The sequence below is a fragment of the Chiloscyllium punctatum genome, chromosome 9 (assembly GCF_047496795.1).
Source record: "Chiloscyllium punctatum isolate Juve2018m chromosome 9, sChiPun1.3, whole genome shotgun sequence".
Classification (NCBI taxonomy): Eukaryota; Metazoa; Chordata; class Chondrichthyes; order Orectolobiformes; family Hemiscylliidae; genus Chiloscyllium; species Chiloscyllium punctatum.
In genome coordinates, this window is record NC_092747.1 from 46,110,570 (window position 1) to 46,135,140 (window position 24,571).

The 24,571-nt window shown below is 38.7% G+C and overlaps 1 protein-coding gene across 2 annotated transcripts in view; it reads left to right on the top strand.

Moving 5' to 3' along the window:
- The window catches only part of xpo4 (exportin 4), a 249,078-nt gene that overhangs the window by 199,942 nt on the left and 24,565 nt on the right, over positions 1 to 24,571 (top strand). For both annotated transcript variants that reach the window (XM_072577418.1, XM_072577416.1), the window contains 4 exons: positions 2,581 to 2,757; positions 18,560 to 18,702; positions 22,246 to 22,388; positions 23,672 to 23,849. In XM_072577418.1, the coding sequence (XP_072433519.1) occupies positions 2,581 to 2,757; positions 18,560 to 18,702; positions 22,246 to 22,388; positions 23,672 to 23,849 (641 nt within the window). The remainder of the gene's footprint in view (positions 1 to 2,580; positions 2,758 to 18,559; positions 18,703 to 22,245; positions 22,389 to 23,671; positions 23,850 to 24,571) is intronic.

Consider the following 24,571-nt stretch of genomic DNA (forward strand, 5'->3'; position numbering starts at 1 on the left):
AAAATTGTGGTTATAGAATTCAGTTAAAGAAACTAACAAAAGATAGCTAAATGTTTAAGTGAACAAAGTCGAATCCACAATTTTATGCAGAGAAAAGACAATTCCTCCTTCAGTGTAGATTGGCGCAATTTTATTTATTGTATTGACTCTCTCATGTAAGCCTCATTTATGATTGATGTACAGAGAAATCTGGGTGTTTAGGTCCATTGTCCCCTGAAGGTGGCAACGCTGGTCAGTAGATTAGTCAAGAAGGCATAGGACATGCTTTCCTTAATCGAGCGGGGTATTGAGTACAAGAATCAGCAGGTCATGTTACAGTTGTATAAGTCTTTGGTTCAGCCACATTCGGAGTACTGCGTACAGTTCTGGTCGCTACATTACCAAAAGGATGTGGATGTTTTAGAGAGAGTGCAGAGGAGGTTCACCAGAATGTTGCCTGGTATGGAGGGTGCTAACTCTGAGGAGATGTGGTGTAGATTAGGATTATTTTCATTGGAAAGAAGGAGGTTGAGGGGGAACCTGATTTGAGGCCTACAAAATCATGAGAGGTGTAGACAGGGTGGATAGCAAGAAACTTTTTTTCCCCCAAAGTGCAGAACTCAATTACCCGGAGTTACGAGTTCAAAGTGGGAGGGGAAAGATTTAGGTGAGACATAGGTGGAAAGTTCTTCATGCAGAGAGTAACGGGTGCTTGGAATGCGCTGCCAGTGGAGGTGGTAGGGGCGGGAGTGAAAGTGTCATTTAAGATGTGTCTAGACAGATACATGAATGGGCAGGGAGCAAAGGGATACAAATCCTTAGAAAATAGACAGCAGATTTAGATAGAGGATATGGATCGGCACAGGCTTGGAGGGCCGAAGGGCCTGGTCCTGTACTGTAATGTTCGTTCTTCTTGATTTGCACCTTTTCATGTCTATACCTATTTACTAATTTGAGAATGATTTTCAAAACAGTGTTATAAATGTATATTAAATTATAGATAATAACTTATAGTGCTATAAAGGTGAGGTAGTCTCACTCCAGCTGCTCCTGGAATAGTAAAATAAATATGTCCTTCTAAAATATAAGATTTGTGTGTTAGTTTTAATAATTCCTGGATTTAAATTCAAAGCATTCTAGTCCATATCTGTGGCATATTTTCCTTTCTAATAGAGTTTGTGGAGAAAGACAAAGACATTCGTTATTTATTCATTCAACTTAAATATGGAAGATTCGAGCTTTTCAAACTCTGAAATCTGCAGTTCAATGCTTTTACTTAGAGAACTACTTATTTTTGTATCTTGTTTCTACTCAAAGAGCAAACTTTACAGACAATTCATCTTTTCAAGGTTTTGGAGTGCACTTTCACTTTTAATTGTAAGACCCACGTCAATTGCAGTTGTAGATTAGCTCTTCCAAAATCAGTGTAAAGTTTACCAGTTACAAGACCCATTCCAGGTGTAAATATGTTACAGTATGCTTTATTATGGTTCTCATAACAAATACAAAATTAACTACACTTAATATAAGCAGTAGTTGATCCAGCTATTTATGTCAGGGTGCCAATTCACAACACTGGTTTGACTTAGGACAGCTGTCTTGCCCTGCTGACTGAAACTGTAAAGCACGGGCTGCCTTAGTCTTTGCTAACTACTTACCCTCTTGATCAGAGGCTTTTTGAACTCTAATTGGTTTATTAGTGGATGAACAGTACATGCTGAGTCTTGGATTGATTAAATAATATGTCCATTTCCTGATTCGTTCCTACAAGTGTAATGGTCATTGTGATAACTCTTCCTACAGTCCTGTCATTCATGTCTTAATATGCCAGTCACTTTATTTAACCGTCCATTTTGTAACAGCATGTCCCTTCTAGCTTACCAATTCTACAAATCTTGCAAAGATAAGTCATCTGCTTGGAGAATGTTTTTCCATCTCTTCGAGATTGATTGTCATCCTAAATATTCCACTTAGTACATCTAAGATACATTTAAAATTGCAAGAGGTTCTATGAACCTAATTTCAGAAAATAAGACATACGAATATACATATCCATAGCTCTGTTACAAAGCTAAACCATTTTAAAATTTAGATGTCTTTGAGTAATCGTCTTTCTACTTTCAAAGCATATGGTTACCTAAGTTTACGTTAGCCTGAGCTGAAAGCAGCAATAAAACATTTTGCTTCGGAAACTACCACCGTAATTAAAAAGAATGCAATTTAACCCTTCACTTCCTTAATCAAGTGAAAATGGTTAAGTTTTGAAAAATGACTCGATATACACTTACCAAACTTAAGTTACAAACTGCTTGAGGTTTATTCTGCATCAGTCCTTTTGTAAAAAGGAATTAACAGTGCAGTACAATTCTGCCTGTAGTTTTGATCATTAATATTAGAACACACTGATGATCAAAAATAGGTTTTTACTACACTGACTTTGGTATGGAATTTCAGAAAATACCTACAGCTTATAGTCATGGAGGTATTGTAATATTTTTGTATGGAAAAAAATGATGTAATTTTGCTTCTGTGTATCTGTGTTTCATTAAATTGAGTCATTTACTAAAGAGTGACTGATGCAATATATTTATTTATTTATAGTTGGACAAAGATGACATGGTGTATATGGAGGCATACGACAAATTACTTGAGTCGTGGCTTACACTTGTACAAGACAATAAGCATTTCCATAAAGGGTTTTTCACTCAACATGCTGTACAAGTTTTTAATTCCTACATTCAATGCCACTTGGCAGCACCAGAGGGCACAAGAAACTTGGTGAGTACACTTTGTTTAGTTTGCTTCATCTTTCCTTTTTTCTATAAAACTGTGTAGAGGGTCATGTTTTTCAACTAGTGTAAGATCTTGAATGAAGTAGCAAATCTTTTATTCTAGCCTTCTGGCCATTTCTGTTTCAGAGGGCTCTGGTTCCACCTGAATTTTATTTGAAGTTATAGAGAATGCATAGAGAATGATTTTGCTTGATATGGAGCTACTTTGGGTCATGTTATCCAATAATAATAGTACTTGCTTTGAAATTCTGTTGTTGATATTGTTCCTTCATTGTTTTCTCTCCTGTTCTTTTTTGTGTTTCTTTAAAATGTTGGCATGGAAACTACATGCTCTCCACTGTAGTTACTGTTTATATGTGAGTTTTAACGAGTTACTTTTCAAGTTTGACATTTTGTGGGTATAACAGCTGAACATTATCCTGTACTCATTTGGTTGGTGGCATGTAACTTCCAGCAAGGTCAATGGAAATGTAACAAGGGTGACCTTCACTTTCTCAATCCTAGAGGGTTTAAGCCAAATGTACCACTGCAACTGCTATTCTCTCTGAGATCAGATAACAGCACACATTGGGAATTGGATGTAGAGATATGGGGGTAGTCTTGCTCAGTTACATTCTAACTTTATCAGCTGAGTCAAATGCAAATCATCAAGTGATTTTAAATGAAACAAAAAAATCAAGTGTGCAGTATTTGATAGGCTAATTATGTGTGGATAGAGGTACTGTAATGGATATGCCTTCGATCAGTTTTCATAACTTTTCAGTGAATATATGCCACTTGTACATCAAATTATGGCTCCAGCTTTGGTGTTCTGCATGATATGTTTCTGAAGATTTATGTAGCAGTGAAGTAGAGTTGGACAAAGTGGATTGTTAAATAGACATTTATTTCACGCATACATTAGTGTAAACTGGCCTAGTTTTTGTTTTACCTGGAGATGTAGGTATCACTGGTAAGGCTAGCAGTTACTGCTAATCCTCAAGCAATTGGTATTGAACTGCAGTCTTAACTGCTACAGTACACGTAGTGTTTGGGAGGATGTTCCAGGATTTTGACCCACTGACAGTGAAAAAATGTGAACATAATTCCAAGTCAGTATGGTGAATGATTAGATTAGATTACTTACAGCGTGGAAACAGGCCCTTCGGCCCAACAAGTCCACACCGACCCGCCGAAGCGCACCCACCCACTCCCATTCCCTTACATCTACCCTGCACCTAACACTACAGGCAATTTAGCACGGCCAATTCACCTAACCTGCACATTTTTGGACTGTGGGAGGAAACCGGAGCACCCGGAGGAAACCCACGCAGACACGGGGAGAATGTGCAAACTCCACACAGTCAGTCGCCTGAGGTGGGAATTGAACCCAGGTCTCTGGTGCTGTGAGGCAGCAGTGCTAACCACTGTGCCACCGTGCCGCCCTAAATGACTTGGAAATGAACTTGCAGGTGTTGAAGTTCCCATGTTTTTACTTCCTTTATCCATCTTGTCACAATTGCACATTTGAAAGCAGCTGTAAAAAAAAACTTGGTGAGTAACTGCAGTTCATCTTTTAGAAAGTACACGCTACTACCTGTGTTAGTGTTCGAATAGGGTGTTTATCTTGGATGGTGTTGAGCTGCTTGAGTATTTTTGGAACTGCCATCACCCAGGCAAGTGGGTGGTCCTCATATAGAATGAACTGCCAGCAGAAGTAGTTGAGGCGGATTAACAACATTTAAAATGCATTTGGGCAAATACATGGATAGGAAAGGATTAGAAGAATATGGAATAAGTGCAGGGAAAGGGGATTAGTGTGGATGGACACTTTGGTCAGCATGGACCAGTTTGGGCCAAAGGGCCCATCTCCATGCTGTAAGCCTCTATGACTCTGACTGAAAAGTATTCTATCATGCTCCTGACATTTGTATGTAAATAGTAAACATATTTTGGGGAGTTAGGAGCTACTTGCTGCCATTACCCAGCTTTTAACCTGCTCTTGTAGCCACAGTATTTAGTTAAGATTCTGGTAAATGATAAACTGCGAGATGTTGATGTTAGGGGTCCTGAGATGGTATCACCATTATATATCTTGGGGAGATGATATAGTTATCTCTAGTTGGTGATAGCCATTGCCCAGTACATAACAGCTGAAGGCCCATTGCTGTGAGCAGATATAGACTGGTTGTGCAGCAGTATCAGAGAAATTGTGGATATTATTGAATACTCTAAAATGGTCAATAAAAATTCCCACTTCTGATCTTATGTTGGAGAGAAGATAATTTGATGAAGCAGCTGATGGTTGCGTCTCGTATACTCCCTGAGGAACTCTCAACATTGCAATGAGTAGCCTTCTCACACGCCTAATCATCTGTATTTCTATTGGAATTTCAGATTTTGGGGTTCACTTTAACTTTAAATGTAAGACAGAAGTCAGTTACAATTACATATTAAGTTTAAGAGAGTCTGTCTAAAGTTTACTAATCCAGATTAGATAAAAGACCTGTTCCTGGTATAAATGTTTTTAGATTAGATTCCCTACAGAGCGGAAACGGGCCCTTCGGCCCAACCAGTCCACACCAACCATCCGAAGAGTAACCCACCCAGACCCATTTCCCTCTGACTAATGCACCTAACACTATGGGCAATTTGGCATGGCCAATTCACCTAACCTGCACATTTTTGGACTGTGGGAGGAAACCGGAGCACCTGGAGGAAACCCATGCAGACACAGGGAGAATGTGCAAACTCCACACAGACGATCACCCAAGGCTGGAATTGAACCTGGGACCCTGGTGCTGTGAGGCAGCAGTGCTAACCACTGAGTCACCATGCCACCATTCTTACAAGAATCTCAAAAGAAATAATATGCAATAAAAGCACTGATTTCCAGTTGGTTCAGCTTGGGACCCTGGATGGGTGGGCATGTTTCTTGAATGAAGTTCTCCTTCTGTCTTCAGTTTTCTTTTCTTGTGGACTGAACTACTAAAATGATCCCTTGCTAGCGACTACCATCTGTGCATAATCAGTGGCATCCTCAGATTTGATTGGCTTGCCAATGCATGAATAACACTTGATCAAATCTTTGATTGTGATAATGTCTGATTACTATTTCGGTTTGTTGAAAGTAATGGTCACCTTGTGACATCACTTCCAATTGTCTCCTGATTTCTTTCTTTGTAAGGTCACCTCTTCTGAAACAATATTGCCTGAAAGAACTTGCCAACTTTTTACATCTTTAACATCTTTATTGGTAGTTGGCGCTAGTGGTGTAATTAATGTGTCTGCTTAGTGCATGTAGTGTCATTCCTTAATGATTAGTATCATCTCAAATGTCAAAATAAGTATATCTAAATACTACAGTCCAAAATCTATTAATATCCTTTAGCTAAAAAAAAGCATGATTCCACAATAACCAAAGTACAGTTGCAAGCTGCAACAGAATAACTAAAAGTTTCATTAAGTTAAAAAATTAAACCTGTTTAAAACATAGCTGTGTATTTCATAAAAGCCCTCTCCTCAAAACATTTTTATATTTGTTAACCAAAGTTCACATTTGTTGAGTTTTAAAAGCAACCTTGAACCTGGTTTTGACTTGGGCCATATGGCTGTTCTTCTTTACAGAAGGTGTTTACAAATAACCACAATTAAACGAAATGTGATACCTCACTTCCTTAATCAAATCAAACTAATTTTGGAAAAATCTACAGATCCTACAGATATGACCTCAACTGATATGGATAGTTTTCTTCCCTAGTTCCCACTGGCTTCAATTTTGCTGGTCTCCTTGATGCTGCAGTCAGCAGATTCTAAGGCAATCACACTCACTTCACATTTAGCATTCAGCTTTCATCAATAATCCTTTCTGTGGGGTTGGGGAGTCCAAAACTAGAAGACCTGGGTTTAAGGTGAGAGGGGAAAAATTTAAAAGGGAGCTAAGGGACAACATTTTCACGCAGAAGGTGGTGCGTGTATGGAATGAGTTGCCAGAGGAAGTGGTGGAGGTAGATATCCTAAATCAATCTAGCCCCATTTGCCAATGTTTGGCCCATATCCCTCTAAACCCTTCATATTCATAGACCCATTCAGATGCTTTTTAAATGCTGTAATTGTACCAGCCTCCACCATTTCCTTGAGAAACTCATTCCATACATGAATAAGTTATTGCTGAGTGAGTGCTGCTTGACAGCACTGCCAATTATATCCTCTATCACCTTCGCTGATAATTGCGAATAGACTGATGTGGCAGTATTTTTAATCTATCTATCTACTTATTTATTTAATAGACTGGACTCCTCAGAACCAAGTGATTGCTTCCTTTTTTGTTGAGGTTAAGGCGGTGCACTTGTCTGCACAGTGCAACATGAATTGTTTCAACTAATGTTTGGCTTTTCATCAATTGATGTTTGTGAGGCCAGGAGGCTAGAGGACGGTTCCTTTTATGATTCACCTTTCTGATTCAATTGAGTAGCAACAAAACAAGTGAGAGAGATTTTATGGCAGGATATGATAGGGCAATTGCTGAAGTCTGGAATATTATCCAGCAGCACTCCTGCAAGATCCAACAGGTTTGTTTAACAGGATGTTTCTGGTTTTGATCAGTTTTTTTATTTAGATGTTTCTATACAGACAAAGTCCTGTCTAGACTTGCTCTCAAATATGTTACATTGGGATCATGCTTTAGGTTTGTTTTTGTGCTGGTATTATGAAAGTGAACATTTGGATATAGTTTTGAGAATTTCAGTCAAATTCCATGTGCTGAAGTAATCTGTCAACTATATACAGTGTAATGGCTTTTTTAAGGATCTGTTCAAGGGTGCAAATGGGTGGAGATTGAGTGGCATGACAGATTCATCAACATTCCAGCAATAGTATTGAATACTTATACTCCAGAAGCACCTTTAACCAAGTTGCCCCACTACAGCTACAACACTGGTGTCAACCTGACAATGTGGAAAATACCCCATGTATGTCCTGTACACAAAGTAGGACAGATCTAGCTCAGCCGATTACTGGTCAGTTACTCTACTCAGTCATCACTAAAATGATTAAGTGTCATCAACAGTGCTCTCAAGTAGCACTTGCTCAACAATACTGTGCTAAAAGCTCAATTTGCTTCCACCAGGACCACTCAGCTCAAATCGTTATAATTTTTGTTCAAACATGGACAAAAGAACTGAATTACAGAGATGAGGTAAGAGTGACAGCCTTTGGTATCAAGGCAGCATTTGACCAATTGTGGCATCGAGGAACCCTAGCAAAGCTGGAGTCCATAGGAATCAAGGAAAACACTCTGCTGTTTGGAGTCTCACCTGGCTCATGGGAAGATGGTTGTAGTTGTTGAAGGTGAGTCATCTCAGCTTCAGGATATCTCTGCAGGAGCTCCTTAGGGTATTGTCTTGTCCAGACAACTTTGGCTGTTTCATTTCCCTCCATTATGAGGTCAGAGAAGTGGTGATTGCACAATATTCGAAACCACTTTGAGACCCTTCAGGTGTTGAGAGTCCGTGTACAAATCCACTAAGACCTGGGCAATATCCAGTTTTGAGCTGAAAAGCGGCAAGTAGCTTTCAGGCAATGACCATCTGCACTAAGGGGCAAGCTAACTACCATCCCTGACATTCAGTGGCATTAACATCATTGGATTTCCCCGGATCAACATCCTCGGGATTGCCATTGATGAGAAACTGCAGTGGACTAGCCATATATGTACATTGGCTACAAGACCAGATCAGAGGCTAGGGATCCTGCTGCAAGTAACTCGCCACCTGACTCTCCAGAGCTTGTCCAAGGCATATGTCAGGAGTGTGATGGCATACTCTCCACTTGCCTGATGAGTGCAGATCCAACAACACTCTAAGCTTGACACTTCCGAGAACAAAGCAGCCTCCTTGATTGACATCGATGAACATCCATTCTTCATTGGATTCTATTTGCTACTGATCAGCCCATCTGACTATTCCATCTATATCCTCCTGTAATCTAAGGCTATCCGCCTCACTATTTACCACCCCACCAATTTTTATATCATCTGTGACTTTTATGATTAACCTTCCTGTGTTCAATTTGAAATCATTTATATATCCCACTAAACAGCAAGAGTCCCAACACTGATCTCTGCGGAGTCCTACTGGACACAGGCTTCTAGTTGCTCAAACTCCCCTTGAACATTACTATCTACGTTTTGCCACACAGCCAATCTTGGATCCAATTAGCCAAATTTCCTTGGATCCCATAGGCTCTTAACTTTGCTGTCACCCATTCAGACCCTTTCAAAGTCTTGCTGGTCCAAATATACTGCGTCAAATGCAATGTCCTCATCCGCACACTGGGTCACCTATTTGAAAACTTCACTCAAGTTGAGTAAGCATTATTTCCCTTCATAAAACCATACTGACTCTTCTTGATCAATCCTTGCCTCTCCACCTGCAGGTTAATTCTGTCCATCAGAATTGCTTCCAACAGTTTATCTACCACTGAAGTTAGACTGACTTGGCCTGTAGTTCCTGGCCCTACCCCTTGCTCGCTCCTTGAATATGTCACAATTGGTTTCAAGGAACTGCTTTAGAGGAGGAGGATACCATTCTTGCCTTGGAGCCAAAAAATTGCTTTTTCCATAAAAAAACATTTCAAAAGCATATATGTTGACAAGAAGTGTTCATCCTGCAAATCATTGTAGACGAATTCTCAAATGTGTCATTGTTTTTCGGGAAAAATTTAAGTCCCTTAAGGACTTTGGTGTTATTACTTGCAGCTTAAATTTGTGTCATTTTCAGCATGGTCATTCATAATAAACACTAAAACAACTGAAAAGTTGTTGGGTGCTTTCCATTGAGCTGTATTAAAAGAGTAACAGGTCATGAGGAAGCATTTTGTGGCATGCGTACTTAGGAAAGCTATTTGATACTGGAATCTTTAAGACAGCTTTTCTCTGGCAGCTTTCCTGAGGCCCTCCATTAATTTCCACATTTGGAGCTAGGTTCTCTGATAATTATACATTTTCCCATGCGCTTTCTTTGGCTATGCATTTGGCATGTTTTCTTTTCCAAGGAAGCTACCCTTCTATACCAAAGAAAGCTGACATCCTTGCCCGAGTCCATCAAATATGACTTTAAGGGTATAGCATTAGTGGATCTTTGCATGCAATGTATTGACAACTTGTCACTTTTCTAAAGCTGTTCAACTTTTTACTTCATTATACCTCGTTGTGGAACCCTTTGCTGCCATGCCTAAACAATCTATTTTGAATCTGTGTTCGTGACTTATTGAGTTCTGCAGGCAAAAGAGCTCAATCTACATATTTTCTAATGTAACCTGTTCAGAGATGATATTACACATTCTGGAGCAGGCGGGATTTGAGCGTGAGCCTCCTGGTTCAGAAGTAGAGACATTACCATTGTACAAGAGCCCTTAATCCAGGAGCTCAGTTTTGTCTGTTCTAATGAGGTGACTTCACATGACGAGGTTCCCCTTCTTTCAGATATTCATCAAAAACCCTTGATTCCTTTTCAGATTGCTTCTTCCTCCCCCATTGTGTGTGATGGTGAGCATAAGATTGGGAATTAGAGTTGATGTACTCCCTGTGGTTGCCTTAAAACTGTGGCAGGCATTGCTGTTACTCAGCCACTAGAGATTCATCAAAAAGATCGTTAAAGGGAATGCAAACTTCAACTTCCTGATAAGAACTTATCGTTTTCCGTTGAATTGTATAAGTTTCAGAGAACTTGATTCAAAGAAATGAGATGAAGGAAGGAAAGACTTGCATTTAATATGTGACTTTTAATTCTGAGTAAAGTCTCTGAAAATAGAAAGTTTTGAAGTGCTGAAATGTAGTTAACTCATGACAAATCCCTAAGGTTTTACACAGTAAGATTCCACAAATCAAAAGTAAGATCTTTAACTCATTTCACTGCTGGGGAATGAGAGAGAAATTTAACCAAGTACTTGAATGAGCAGGTTGAAACCTCTTTTACATAGAGAAATACCTCAAGGAAGGAGGTCTTATAGGTCATTATGCCTACCTGGCTCTTTGAAAGAGCTGTCTTTTTATTGTTTGTTTACCTGTTTTAATCTCATTGTATCTCTTCTATCTCTTTGTTTAATGTGATATTGCGAGTATTATTTCAGTTAAGAAAGACAAAGTAGGCATTTGATACATCACTGTGTGCCCTCTGTTTCCTCAGTTTACTTTAGACCCAACTTCCCTTTGATTTTGTTTTTCCTTTTACTTACTATTGAAACATTGGAGCCCATTTAGTATGGTACAAAATTTGATTTGGGTTTGTTTTTAAATGCCGACGTGGAACTGGAACTTTTGACTGAAGCAATCCTGTCAGTTGAGTTGAGTTAATATTAAGATTTTTATTGTCATCTCATTTCAACTCATTTTGTGTCCTCATGTTGTTATGGTGCCTCTTAACCATAAAACAAAATATTCCCACTTATGAGCTTGCCCTTCTCCCAGAAGTACATGTTTTTTTTCACGCATTCATGACTACAGAATGTTAATGCCTTTGTATTTAATGAAATCGGTGCAATCTTGAATTTGATCAATCGTGCCAATATACTTACAAGTATTGGTTAGGGTATTTTAAGTAAATATCTTTCTCAATATGGGGATCTTGTTAACAAACTCAAAACATTGATAATGAGCAATACCCTCAAAAAAAAACCAGTAAGATTTCAATAGATCCAGCAATATTGAATTCTTATGATATGTCATTGCAGACTTTCTTTAACGTGTTTAGAAGAATGCTTTCTAGTGGTAACGCACTTGTGTAACACTATAATTTATGTAACAATGTAACATAATATGTTTTCGGCTGAACATTTAATTTAAAAGGGGGGTTCTTTCGAGGGGTTTAAAATCCCAGGCCAGCTTGATCAATCAAATTCCTCAGTGCAAGAATGTGTAGGTCATTGCTGGAGACATGTTATTTTGTACACTTGGTGTTCACTGAGATGGATTGCTTAGATTCCTAACATGTTTGTGAAACTGATCTTGGCAGTCTAGTCAGTGCTTCCAATTGAAACTTTGAATTCATTCCTTACATTTTATTGACTTCAGTTAATATTTTCACATATTGGAATTTCTCCTTAAAACAACAACAATCAATGCTGCTTAGATAGAGTAATGAGCGTAAGGGTTGATGCATTAAATCAACAATTAATGCTGTTGTTTACTACATTTTGGAGTCTTAGGCATAGTATGAAAATTATTTTTTCACATTTAGGTTGATGAAATAACTTGTGATTTAAGTCACAAGAGGGTAATCTGAATAATAAATAGATGTTCAATAGATACTCCATACTGATCATGTTTTCTTTTGCAACAAATAAATGTCTTCATTGAATTAAATGTAGATAAGTAAACAATTTAATGGTAACTATTGTAAGGGTGTATTGATACTTCCCATTATAGCATGTAAACTGCCTCTCACCTCTTTTCAAAGGTGCCTGGCTATCTTGAAGTTCACTCCTCATATTATATTTAAACTATCTGACAACTGATTTCAGTATCTAACCCTGTGATCCATGAAGCATTTATATGAAACTGAAGACTATTGGCTTATGATCTTACCGTTAACAGTTTCTATACAGTCAGCTATAGTGTAATGAAAGGTATGTGAGCACACAGTCCCCTTCTAAAGAAATCCTGAATATTCAGAGCTCGGATTGTAAACTTTACTATTCGATGGTAAATGCATTTTCTGCTACAATGTAAGCTTCCTAAGTATCATTTAATAGGGAGCATGGAAAATATTACCACATTTTGCACTTAAATATTTTTGCTTTTACTATTTCACGATGTAACATTTTTAATCTAATTTGGCAGATGAGACTGCAAATGTACTACCTTTAGAATAATAAGTTAAATTAATAAAGTTTGGATCTCTAGTTATTTCAGAGAATGTTGAATCAAATAAAGTATCTCAAAAAGTCACCAACAATCTGGATAAGCTAACTTTCTTGAGTGAAGACCAGACTATTCCAAGGATTCTGCTAATGCGGTTTGTAAACAGGTCATCAGGATGTGCCGAGGATGATCTCCCTGAGTTTTTTTTTTGCCTGAGAAAGAAAATGCCTCAACTACAGAACTTTTATCCCAGTTCTAGCTTCTGTCAAGCATTAATAAATTTGCTTATTGCATAAAATTGTAGACAGTTTTGCATATTTTGCCTTTGTATTTTTACCCAGGATAAATTATATCCAACACTCCTCAAATTTTAGAAGAAAGTCAAAAATTTGCTAAAATGAGAAATGGCTCTGGCAGTTTAATGATGGTGCAGTTATACTGCTGCTTTTGTCTTAGTGATCTGGTTTTAGGTGGCCATGTTGCCCAGTTCTGACTCTGTGTGTTAAAAGAAAGTGTGAGATCTCTCTATTCCTGAGGTCATGTATTGCAGTACAATTCTCGGCTATTGAAAAGTTGCAACTTAAAAATCCAGAGTGTATTAACTAGATTTCCATATCCTTGTTCAACATTTTATTGCTTGGACAGTAGATACTGGGTAACAAAAATCCGTATAGAGTTTCATTTCCACCTACCCAGTAAAAATAAAATGATTACATCAAACAAACTGCTGTAGAAATCCAGCGAGTCTGGCAACATATGTGGAGAGAAAGAAGAGTTAACGTTTTGGTCTCAGTGACCCAATTCTTGTGGGATTTGCTAAATGTACATTTAGCTGGAAAATACTGGACCCTTAAAAAATGAAGAAAGCCTTTTCTTTTAATGGAGTTTCTGAATGTGACTGACTTAATCATTATTGCCAACCTGTCCGGACATATGACACACCTTTGGAGCGGATGGAACTTGAAACAATGCTGCTAGTCCAGAGATGGGGACACTGCCACTGCCCCCAGAAGAGTTGCTGTGATTGGTGTAATTTGTTTTAAAAGCTGATGAAGTGTACACATGCAATATGAATTGGAGTTATGCTCACTAGCAGCTGTGATCAATTTCTAATGTGTTGTGCAGCAAATTTGAACTCTGCTAGTCCATTACGCTAGAGGATATGTTAACTGCACATGGAAAGTATTGGTAGGTTATATGAAAGGGAAATACTATTTGACAGACCTTTTTAAGAGTATTTTGAGAGTTACAAGCAGATAAAAGGGAACCAATTAGTGCTGTTATGATCTCATGTCAGGTTACCATGTTGTGGTCTGGTAAGCAATAAGAAAAACATTTTTAAAAAAAGGCATTTTTTGAAATCCATGGCACTAAGATGATAAAGCTGCAGGATTCCATGATTTGAACAAACAAAATTGACTTTACGATGCAAAGTTAGAATAGTACAATGTATAATAGATATACACAATGTACATTGTGTCGTTGAGAATTAACATGAAGTAAGTTTGGATAACAGACAAACCATAGTCAAACATCTCTCAGCATACATGGGGTGGGTAATATACTGGCGTAGAATGAGAATTGATCTTGAGGCAGAAAACAATAGGAATAAATAGTTAATTCACTGGTTGGCCTGCTGGGACTAGTGAGGTATTGCAAAAAATAGTGCATAAGCTCCAGCTATTCACAAACTATATTAATGATTTGGATGTGGAGAGCAAATATAATATTTCTAGGTTTGTTGATGGCACAAATTTAGCTTGAAATGAGTTGTGAAAGGGATACAAAGAGTTTGCAAGGACTTTTAGACAGGCTGAGAGAGTAAAAGCATAGCACTTATAATGTGGAAAAATGTGAAGTTATCCACTTTAGTAAGAAGATCAGAGTATTTCTTAAATGATGAGAGATTGATGTCTGAAGGGAAATATGTCCTCATTCATGAAGCACTGAAAGCTAGTATGCAGTTCAAAAGGCAAATGGTATGTTGACGTTTATTGCAAGAGAATTTGAGTAGAGGAGCAAAGAAGGATGACATAGAATCTTAATGAGACCACACCTGGAAGATTGCATGTGGTTTTGCCACGATGTAGGGAAGAATAATAGTTGTCTACTTTCCACAGAGGGAGTGCAACAAAGGTTCACCAGTCGAATCCTTGAGATGGTAGGATTGTATTTTTGTTTATTTGTGGATGTTTCCAACACACGTTAGGTAGCATTTATTGTCTGTCCCTAATTGATTCTGGTGAAGCTGGTGGTGGGCTGCTGCTATTCATGGAGCATAGAGATACACCAATGCTGCTTTTTGGGAAAAAGGGTTTTTTGTTGGAGGGGATTAAAGAGACTTGACTAATGTTCTGCAGAGCTCAGAAGAATGAGAGGTACCTTGTTCAAATACACTATCTTCTTTCAGGAGTACAGGTAGTTGCAAGAAAGCTGCTTCTGTTGGGTGTTAGAATTCAGGACTGAGATCAGGAATCTCTACACTCAGGCAGTGGTGAACATTTGGAATTCTCTACCCTGGGTTGTGAAACTTTTAAGTATATTCACAACTGAATTCTAGATATTAAAGTTGTGAGGGACATAGGCCAACAGGTTTAATTGGAAGCACTAGCTTTCGGAGCGCTGCTCCTTCATCAGGTGGTTGTGGAGTACACAATTGTAAGACACAGAATTCTCCAAAAAGAGGGACATAGGGATAGTGTGGGTAAATAGCACTGAGTCAGAAGATCAGCTTTTAGCTTGTTAAATTGTAGTACAGGCTTGAGGGGCTGATTGGCTTAACTCATCTCCTACTTGCAATATTTCTGCACCTAGCATAGTCAATGAGTTGTGTGCATTTTCAAATTCACAATCTTTTTGGACAAAGTGACAATTGCATTAGGTTGAAAACTCATGTTTATAACTGCCACATTTATTTTTGTATACAATCTTTGAAAGAACTAATTCAAAGGAAATACATAGGTTTTTAAAACATTGGGATAAAAATATGAATTCGTGCTAACTGCAGATTCCATGCAGTTGTTCTAGTACAAGTATTCCCTCCTGTTAATAGTAATGTGTGCATACAAATTATATTAATTGAAGCATATTCTACTCACTCATATGGAGTTAGAATGAAAAAAAAGTTTCTACTCAAGTTTCAGTTACCTTATTTGAATTGTATAATGAATAATAACTTGCCTTTAATGCAATGAAGCTTCATAAGGTATTTCACAGGAAAGTTACAAAAACAAAATGCAACACCCAGCCATATTAGGAGATATTAGATCAGATGACTAAACATTTGGCTAAAGTGATAACTTATAAATAGTATCCTAAATGAGGAAAATGAGGTGGATAGGGTAAAGCAGAGCTTAGAGCCTAAGCACCTGAATGTAAAGCCATCCGTGGTGGAGTGATTTAAATTGTGGATGCTCAAGAGTCCAAATATCTCTCAAGATTGTGGAAGTACAAGAGATTATGAAGTGGGGATGGGATAGGGAGGGATTTGAAATCAAAACTGAAAATTTAAAAGTCGAGTCATTAATTGTCTGGGAGCAAATCGAGATCAGGGATATTTGTTAATGGGTTTTGGTGCAAGGCAGAAGCAGCAACACTTTGGATGGCCTCAAGTTAATGGAGGGTACAATGTGGGAAGCAAATAAGGAATGCGTAGAGACACGGCATGGTTTGGCAACACTATCGAGATGATGAACTTTGCTGATGGTGTGAAAATGAACCCCACCTTGGGATCAAATTGATTCTAGGTTTGTGAACAGTTTAATCTTGCACACTTGAAAGGGAGGGGGATAGAGTTGGTATCTAGAGAAAAGAATGACAAATCTTCCTGATATTTGGAAGTTCTTGTTCACCCTGTCTGACAGTGAGGACTGAATCTGAAGAGAGAACCGTTAACAATAGCAGTTAACACGGTGACTGGGAGAGGAAGTTGGGTGGTCAGCAGTTTAAGTAGGAATGGGCTTGGTGGAGTAGAGGTCAGTCTCGTGGATAAAGGTGAGAAGCTTAAAAGGAATCCAGAATCTTGCAACAATTAGATGGTGCTTTGGTAGAACTACACTTGTTATACAGTTGCAATTTTAATATAAATTTTGAAGGAAGGATGTACTTGCATTGGAAGCAATGCAATGAGGATTCATCAGATTGGACAACATTCATCTTCAAACCAATGATGAGGATTGAGTAAGTGGGTCTGTGTTCTCTGCTATATGGAAGAATGAGAGGTGAACTCTTTGAAACAGTCAGAATTATGAAGATGGAAATTGAAACACTGTTCTTCCTGGCTGGGGAATCCAGAACAAGGGGACCAGAAGAAAGGGACAATCATTTAATGAAAAACAAAAATACCTGAGCTCACAGCAGGTCAGGCAGCATCCATGGAGAGAAAGCAAGCTAACATTTTCAGTCTAGATGACTTTTCATCAGAACTGAAGTGAAATGTGGAGGGCACAGCATTTATACAATAATGGAATGGCGGGGTTGGAGTGCTGGGGGAGAAAGGATGCTGATAGTTCAAACTAAGTGATTGGAATATGAGAATGGCAGAACAATGGTGTGTCTGACTACCAGACTGGGAAGAACAGATAGTCCCACTTGGGTGGGGGTAGGGGAGAAGAAGACATTGTGATAGAGGATGTAACAAGCAAAGCTAAAACAAAGATGGGGTACTGGGCTAATGGTCGGATACTTGGTAGTGTGGAAGAGCAGAGGGATCTTGGTGTCCATGTACACAGATCTCTGAAAGTTGCCACCCAGGTAAATAGTGTAGTGAAGAAGGCATATGGCGTACTGGCTTTTATTGGTAGAGGAATTGAGTTCCGGAGTCCTGAGGTCATGCTGCAGTTGTATAAGACTCTGGTGCGGCCGCATCTGGAATATTGTGTGCAGTTTTGGTCGCCATACTATAGGAAGGATGTGGAGGCACTGGAACGGGTGCAGAGGAAGTTTACCAGGATGTTGCCTGGTATGGTAGGAAGATCCTATGAGGAAAGGCTGAGGCACTTGGGGTTGTTTTCATTGGAGAAAAGAAGGTTTAGGGGTGACTTGATAGAGGTGTACAAGATGTTTAGGGGGTTAGATAGGGTTGACAGTGAGAACCTTTTTCCACGTATGGAGTCAGCTATTACAAGGGGGCATAGCTTTAAATTAAGGGGGGGTAGATATAGGACTGATGTTAGGGGTAGGTTCTTCACTCAGCGAGTCGTAAGTTCATGGAATGCCCTACCAGTAGCAGTGGTGGACTCTCCCTCTTTATGGGTATTTAAGCGGGCATTGGATAGGTACATGGAGGATAGTGGGTTAGTGTAGGTTAGGTGGGCTTTGATCGGCGCAACATCGAGGGCCGAAGGGCCTGTACTGCGCTGTATTCTTCTATGTTCTATGTTCTAAAGGAAAGCAATGGGTTCACAATTTGAAGATGTTGAGCCCAGAAAGTTGTAAAGTGCCTAGTTTGAAGGTGAGATGTTGCTGCTCCAGATTTTGCTGGATTTGCTGGAGCATTGCAGCATGCCATGGACAGACAAGTGGATATGGGAGAAACATTTTCACTTATTATCAATGTTTTGAATTCTTTACCCAGGGGATCGTTGATGTAACGAACATTAAATATATATTAGGCTGAAATGGACAGACTTTTGGTCTGTTTTCTTAAACTGGAGAAAGAGAGGCAGAGAAAGAATTAGAGCATGTTTGGCCAGGTGAAGTTCAGATTAGGAAAAAGGGGCAATATAAAAAGTTAATTATACTTGATGCTTTCCACTGACCATTTAGGAGATAATTTAAAATTAAAAAGTAATCTATTCCCATTCTTTTACCATTTCAGGAAAAAGTAAGAATGATGAGGCAAACTAAGTAGTCAGTTGATATTTAAAATTTTAAGTAAACGAATTTACCATGGAATTTTACATTGAAGATTTTTTAAAAATTCCGATATCTAATTTTTGTTTTTATATAGACCACCAATGGTGTAACATCACGCGACGAGGAAGAAATCAGTGAAATTCAAGAAGATGATCGAGAAATGTTCTCTGACCAGTTGGCAAGTATCGGCATGCTAGGAAGAATAGCAGCAGACCACTGCATACCTCTTCTTATAAGGTAGGCTTATAAAATACTGGCAGAGGAATTTGACACAACTGACTTAAAATAAATAATCATCTTGAAATCTTAGATTCACATCACCATAGAATTGGTTGCATTTAAAAACATTTCAAGTATGTGTTCTGGACAGTAGTACTGCTTCTACTTAATATTTGCCTGACCAGTCAGATTGAGAATACATCAATTACTTCCCAGCTTTTCTTACTGCTCAACCATAAAATCATTACCTGTGAAACTGTAACCCTGGTGGTAATCTATTTCCAGTATTGTGCTCAAGAGGAATTATATGACCGCCTTAATGAAAGGCTACCAATTCATGAGAATTATCATAGCTGAACTCAATGCTGACTTTAACCTGACATCTACCCACCACACCTCACTGGCTTTGCTTGAAAGCAACTAGAGGTGAAAACCCAAACCCGTTTTCTATTCTTGTTTCAAAGCTACCTGCAGGCATAGAGGGTGTTTTTTTTCTGGGTCCTGAGCATAGAGGTGATTGTTGGGTCCTGTGGCTGGGTCTTTTGGGTTGGGGTCTGAGCAAGTGTAGTTGGGGAGTATGTGGGGTAAGTTGGATTGGTTGACTATTCAGTCAGGAGTTAATCTAGTTAGTTAGGCAAAGTTTTAATAGTTACTCAAAACTGTAGACTATTTTATGACTGGCAGTGGAACCTCCCAAATTCTCTGAATTAAATGGGTATTTTCAGAGAGCTCCAACCATAGGGGAATTGCCCAGTGGAATCTTCGATATCTGCTACAACAGAGTCTGCTACAATGGGATTCTGTATGGTTCCTGTGTGCTGTGACTTTACTAATTCCTGAACTTAGATAATCTTACTTAGCGGTTTAAGGACTGAATCTGGAACATTTGAGGCAGAGAACAATATGGGTATATTGGGAGTTAGCAAAGTAATAGTACTATTTTGTATTAGTCTGGAAAAGAGCAGATACAGACACCAAGTGCCAAATGACAGCCTGCTTTGTTGCACACTTCTATGGCTGTATCAAACCAAAGTGAAATCAGTACAATATGATCTCTGCTTTGTCAGCCTTTTCTTGTTCCTTTAATACATTCACTTAGATGAATGCACTAATATAGTTAGTGAGATTGCGGTGAGGGATGTAATATGATTCCGTCAATTAGGAATGGTTTTATAGCAAAGCTAATGCAGACGCAACTAACAAGCACACTTCCTATTCCAAACATTCTTTAGAAGTCACATCAGACTCTGCTTCTCTCTCCACAAATACTGCCAGACCTGAATTTTAGAACTTTTACTTTTAACAAAATTATAACCAGAAGAAGTCAAAAACATAAATTTCTGGAAAAAATCAGCAGTTCTGCCTGCAACTGTGGAGAGAAAACAAAGGCAAAGTTTCAAGTCCTGTGACCCTTCTTCAGAGCATTGTGGAGTTTCTCCAGCAATTTCTGTTTTTGTTTATTTCAGATCCCCAAAATCTGCAGTTGTGTTGTTTTAAAACTAGACAAGCATTGACTGAACACTACTTAATAATCAATTAATACTCAAAGAAAATGTAGTGTTTTATTGCAATTAGTTATTCCACATCATATTCTTTCGTTATAGCATTCTCCACAAAAACAGGAAGTAATAGACTGTAAGACAAACAGGAGGCTAGAAGATCACAACCAGCCAGGCAGCATCAGGAGGTGGAGAAGTCAATGTTTCGGGTACTGGGTTCCCCTGCATCTCCTCCAACCTAGTCTACTGCATCCGGTACTCCTGATGTGGTCGTCTTGACATCAGTGAGACCAAACGTAGACTAGGTGACTGTTTGTTTCACTGTGCATCTTTGCCTGGCCCGGAACGGCCAGCCTGACCTTGCGGTCACCACCCATTTCAATGAACTCGTCCACCCACATCCACTTTTGGCCTCCTTCATTGTCACAGTGAATCAGACTGCAAATTGGAGGAACCAACACCTTATCTTCTGTCTGGGCAGCCTACAGCCTGGAAAACTTAATATTGCGTTCTGTAATTTCAAATAACGTTTCCACCCATTTCCCAGCTACCTTTCCAGCCCTGTCTCCTCCCTTCAATTCCACCTACTATCCCTTCCTTCCAGCTACCAACCAGATTCATCCCTCCCATCAACTAACCAGATTGTAACCCATTACCTGTGTCCACCTATCACAACCTCAGCATTCTACTACTACCCCCAACAAAAAAAAAGTCCTGAAGAAGGGTTAATACCTGAAATGTTGGCGACTTCACCTGTTGATGCTGCCTGGCATGCTGCGTTCTTCTAGCCTCCTGCTCGTCTACTTTGGATTCCAGCATCTGCTGTGTTTTTTTGTCTCTAACCAAATAATACAGTCACTCCTAGGTTCTAATGGGTTCGTGCCTCCCCACTTTGTCAAGTCATAATGTTGAATGATTGTTGAGAGGCACTTCCTTGGATTGGGACAAATTCCTGAACTGACCACCAGCCGTAAGATCATCGCTGGTAATTTCTGTTCCCAGTCAGGGCAGATCAAATCACTCAATCATTTAGAGTACTGAGGGATGCTGTATTTTGACCAGAGACTGTCCTTATATCCAGTAGTTCATAGATAACTTGCGTTTTTTTTCTGCTGACCACATCAACTAGAGATTGAAAGTCTATCCACAGTTAGCCCAGCTTTCTGGCTTGAACAATGTAAACCTTGCTCTGATAATGAACAACTTAGGTTCCTCATGGTAATGTTCAACTGTTTTGAGTGGAGACTGAGGATGGGTTGTCACATCACATTATGCAAGTTAACTTACTGCACAATATTTCTGATGAGTAAAAGTGATTCTTGCAACTGTTGGATTAAAGTCTAGATGCTAAGGTGTGCTGTGCCTCATAGACGTGTATATCAGAATTCCAGACTTTGAAAGACGACATTGTTGTGTTGAATAATGCCTGATATTAAACAAACATATCTGTGAAGCATGATGCCTATGTTCACAGAAGTTTTATCTTAATAGTAGTGTATGAGGTTGAAATGTTTTTTATAGCCTTTGACTACTTAACTCTTCCAGTAGACAATATGTGTAAAGATAAATAATCCAGAACGGAGTTGATTATAAATGTATTTGTTTGATGAAGCTGTCAATAAGATTATTCAATAACTGTATCATTTCTAAGTTTTAAATTTTCTAAAAATGAGGCATGTTTTATCTAGCATTTTGACGTGATGAATGATAAATATTAGTTTTTGATTTTTATTCAGTGATGTAATGTCATGATGTGTCTCATTTTCCCTTCCCACAGTCTCTTGTGTATTTTCCTGAGAAATGTGTTCCAGTCTTTCATTAAATTCACCATTTTGAAAGCATAGCAATAGCACTCAGTGTCCACTTTTATACCAGTGCATTGTGCAGAACGAATCATGCATCTTAGCTTCTGCACAATGTGCTGCAACCAGCCTTAGGAACAAATATGAATTACTTCCTTTTTGTTAGCATTTAGAGATGTCTTGTATAAATATTTAGTAATTAAATGCCATTATCTGGATTCTGTAGTTTGATTAACTGCATTATCTTTTGTCTTATGCAGCTTATTAGAAGATAGAGTAACAAGACTTCACGGTCAGCTACAAAGGCAGCAACAGTTTCTTTCATCACCAGGGCCAGCATCATTGGATAATAAAGTACTGGATGATTTGTATGAGGATATTCATTGGTTACTTTTAGTCACGGGTAAGCTCACTCCTAAATATGTTGTCTAGTCCAAAGTGCAATTAAATTAATTCTAGCAATGAGGCTAATAGATTTCTGAAAAGATAAATTCTGACTGAGATTCCTATAAGAATGGAGCTTAAAGGCTAATAAAGATAATTGGGATATCTAATTACAGTTTGAGGAATTTGTATTTGGGAGCAAGATAAGTTGCAAAAAAAATACAGACATAGGTCTTGGTGAGGATGTAGAGAAATGTCTCTCGTAATAGGACAAGAATGGCTCCTGAGAGCCAAGTGGTGAGGCTTGGAAACATTTGCCTTTTGAGGGTCTGATGTGGTGAAACTATTGTCTGAAGGAGTAAAAGAACTGAATTTCCACCTGAGAAATACGGCTCTGTAACTGAACTTAAAGCTTTATGTGCCTCCTTGGAGAGAGCCTTTGTAGCTTTGTATGGTGTATCTTTGTATTGACTATTTATAATGAAATGTATTTTTTAAATTTGTGTCATTCATAAATGTTTAAATTGTTGGTTTTGGTTTGCTTGTTATGATAAAAATTTGGAAAAATGATATCTTGTCCATTGATTTTGCTTTCCAGTGATGTAGTGGGGATTCCTTTATTTTTAAAAGTTGTCTCCAAATGGGGTGAGGTTCTTAACGTTTTAAATAATAGTGTTTTTAATGGTTAGTTATATTTTTCTTTTTGATTTAGATTCTTTAACATAGCTGTAACTAAATTTGCTAATCACCAAACAAACCTTTTTACAACCTTTGATGTGTACAGCACATTGCTTTGCAATGATAATTTCAAATTACGTGCTAATTAAACATTCTACCATAATGATTCTGAAAAATCTAAGTGGAAGTGGTATGCTGGAGAAAAGACAGTGTATGGTAAGGAAGAGCGCTGATTAGAGATTATAAGTAACTGCAGTACTTTAAAGCATTTCATGGAGACATTTTTTGAAGAAGGAATGTACATAAAGCCTTTCAGATTGTAAACAACCAATGTTGTGGGTGGGCTAGGACTGTGAGTATCTCCACATTTGCAGGCAGGATATTCTTACCTTTGTAAGAAAGGTACCACTTTGCTGGAAGATTTTTGACTTGGCAAACAGTATGTATGGAGGAGCAGATGTGCTTTGAGCAGTTGTATGATATTTTTCTTTTTAATGAAGTAATTTATTCTATAATATTCAGTTTGGTTCTATGTACATTGTGGCCTATCGATATAAATATGAAATGAATATTATAGGATACTAAACTGTATTCATAACCTGATATCTTTGTAAATGTTACTAGGCTACCTCTTAGCTGATGATACTCAGGGAGAGACTCCTCTTATACCTCCAGAGATAATGGAATATTCCATTAAACATGCCACTGAAGTTGACATTAACACAACACTTCAGATTCTTGGTTCTCCAGGAGAAAAGGCTTCCTCCATCCCAGGATGTAACAGAACAGATTCTGTAATTAGGTAAGAGTCCATTTTAAATGGTTTGACTGGAAGGAAAATTAATGTGGTCGCTTTTACTCAAAACTTGTCTGAAACTAGTTGTAATTTTAAAAAACCATCCCTTTGTAACAATAACCATGGATCCACTTGATAGTAAAAACAATGACTGCAGATGCTGGAAACCAGATTCTGGATTAGTGGTGCTGGAAGAGCACAGCAGTTCAGGCAGCATCCAAGTAGCTTTGAAATCGACGTTTCGGGCAAAAGCCCTTCATCAGGAATAAAGGCAGTGAGCCTGAAGCGTGGAGAGAATAAGCTAGAGGAGGGTGGGGGTGGGGAGAAAGTAGCATAGAGTACAATGGGTGAGTGGGGGAGAGGATGAAGGTGATAGGTCAGGGAGGAGAGGGTGGAAAAGGAGATAGGCAGGTAGGACAAGTCATGGGGACAGTGTCTTGTCCGGACTTGTCCTACCTGCCTATCTCCTTTTCCACCTATCCACTCCACCCTCTCCTCCCTGACCTATCACCTTCATCCCCTCCCCCACTCACCCATTGTACTCTATGCTACTTTCTCCCCACCCCCACCCTCCTCTAGCTTATTTTCTCCACGCTTCAGGCTCACTGCCTTTATTCTTGATGAAGGGCTTTTGCCCGAAACGTCGATTTTGAAGCTACTTGGATGCTGCCTGAACTGCTGTGCTCTTCCAGCACCACTAATCCAGAATCCACTTGATCGTAGTATAA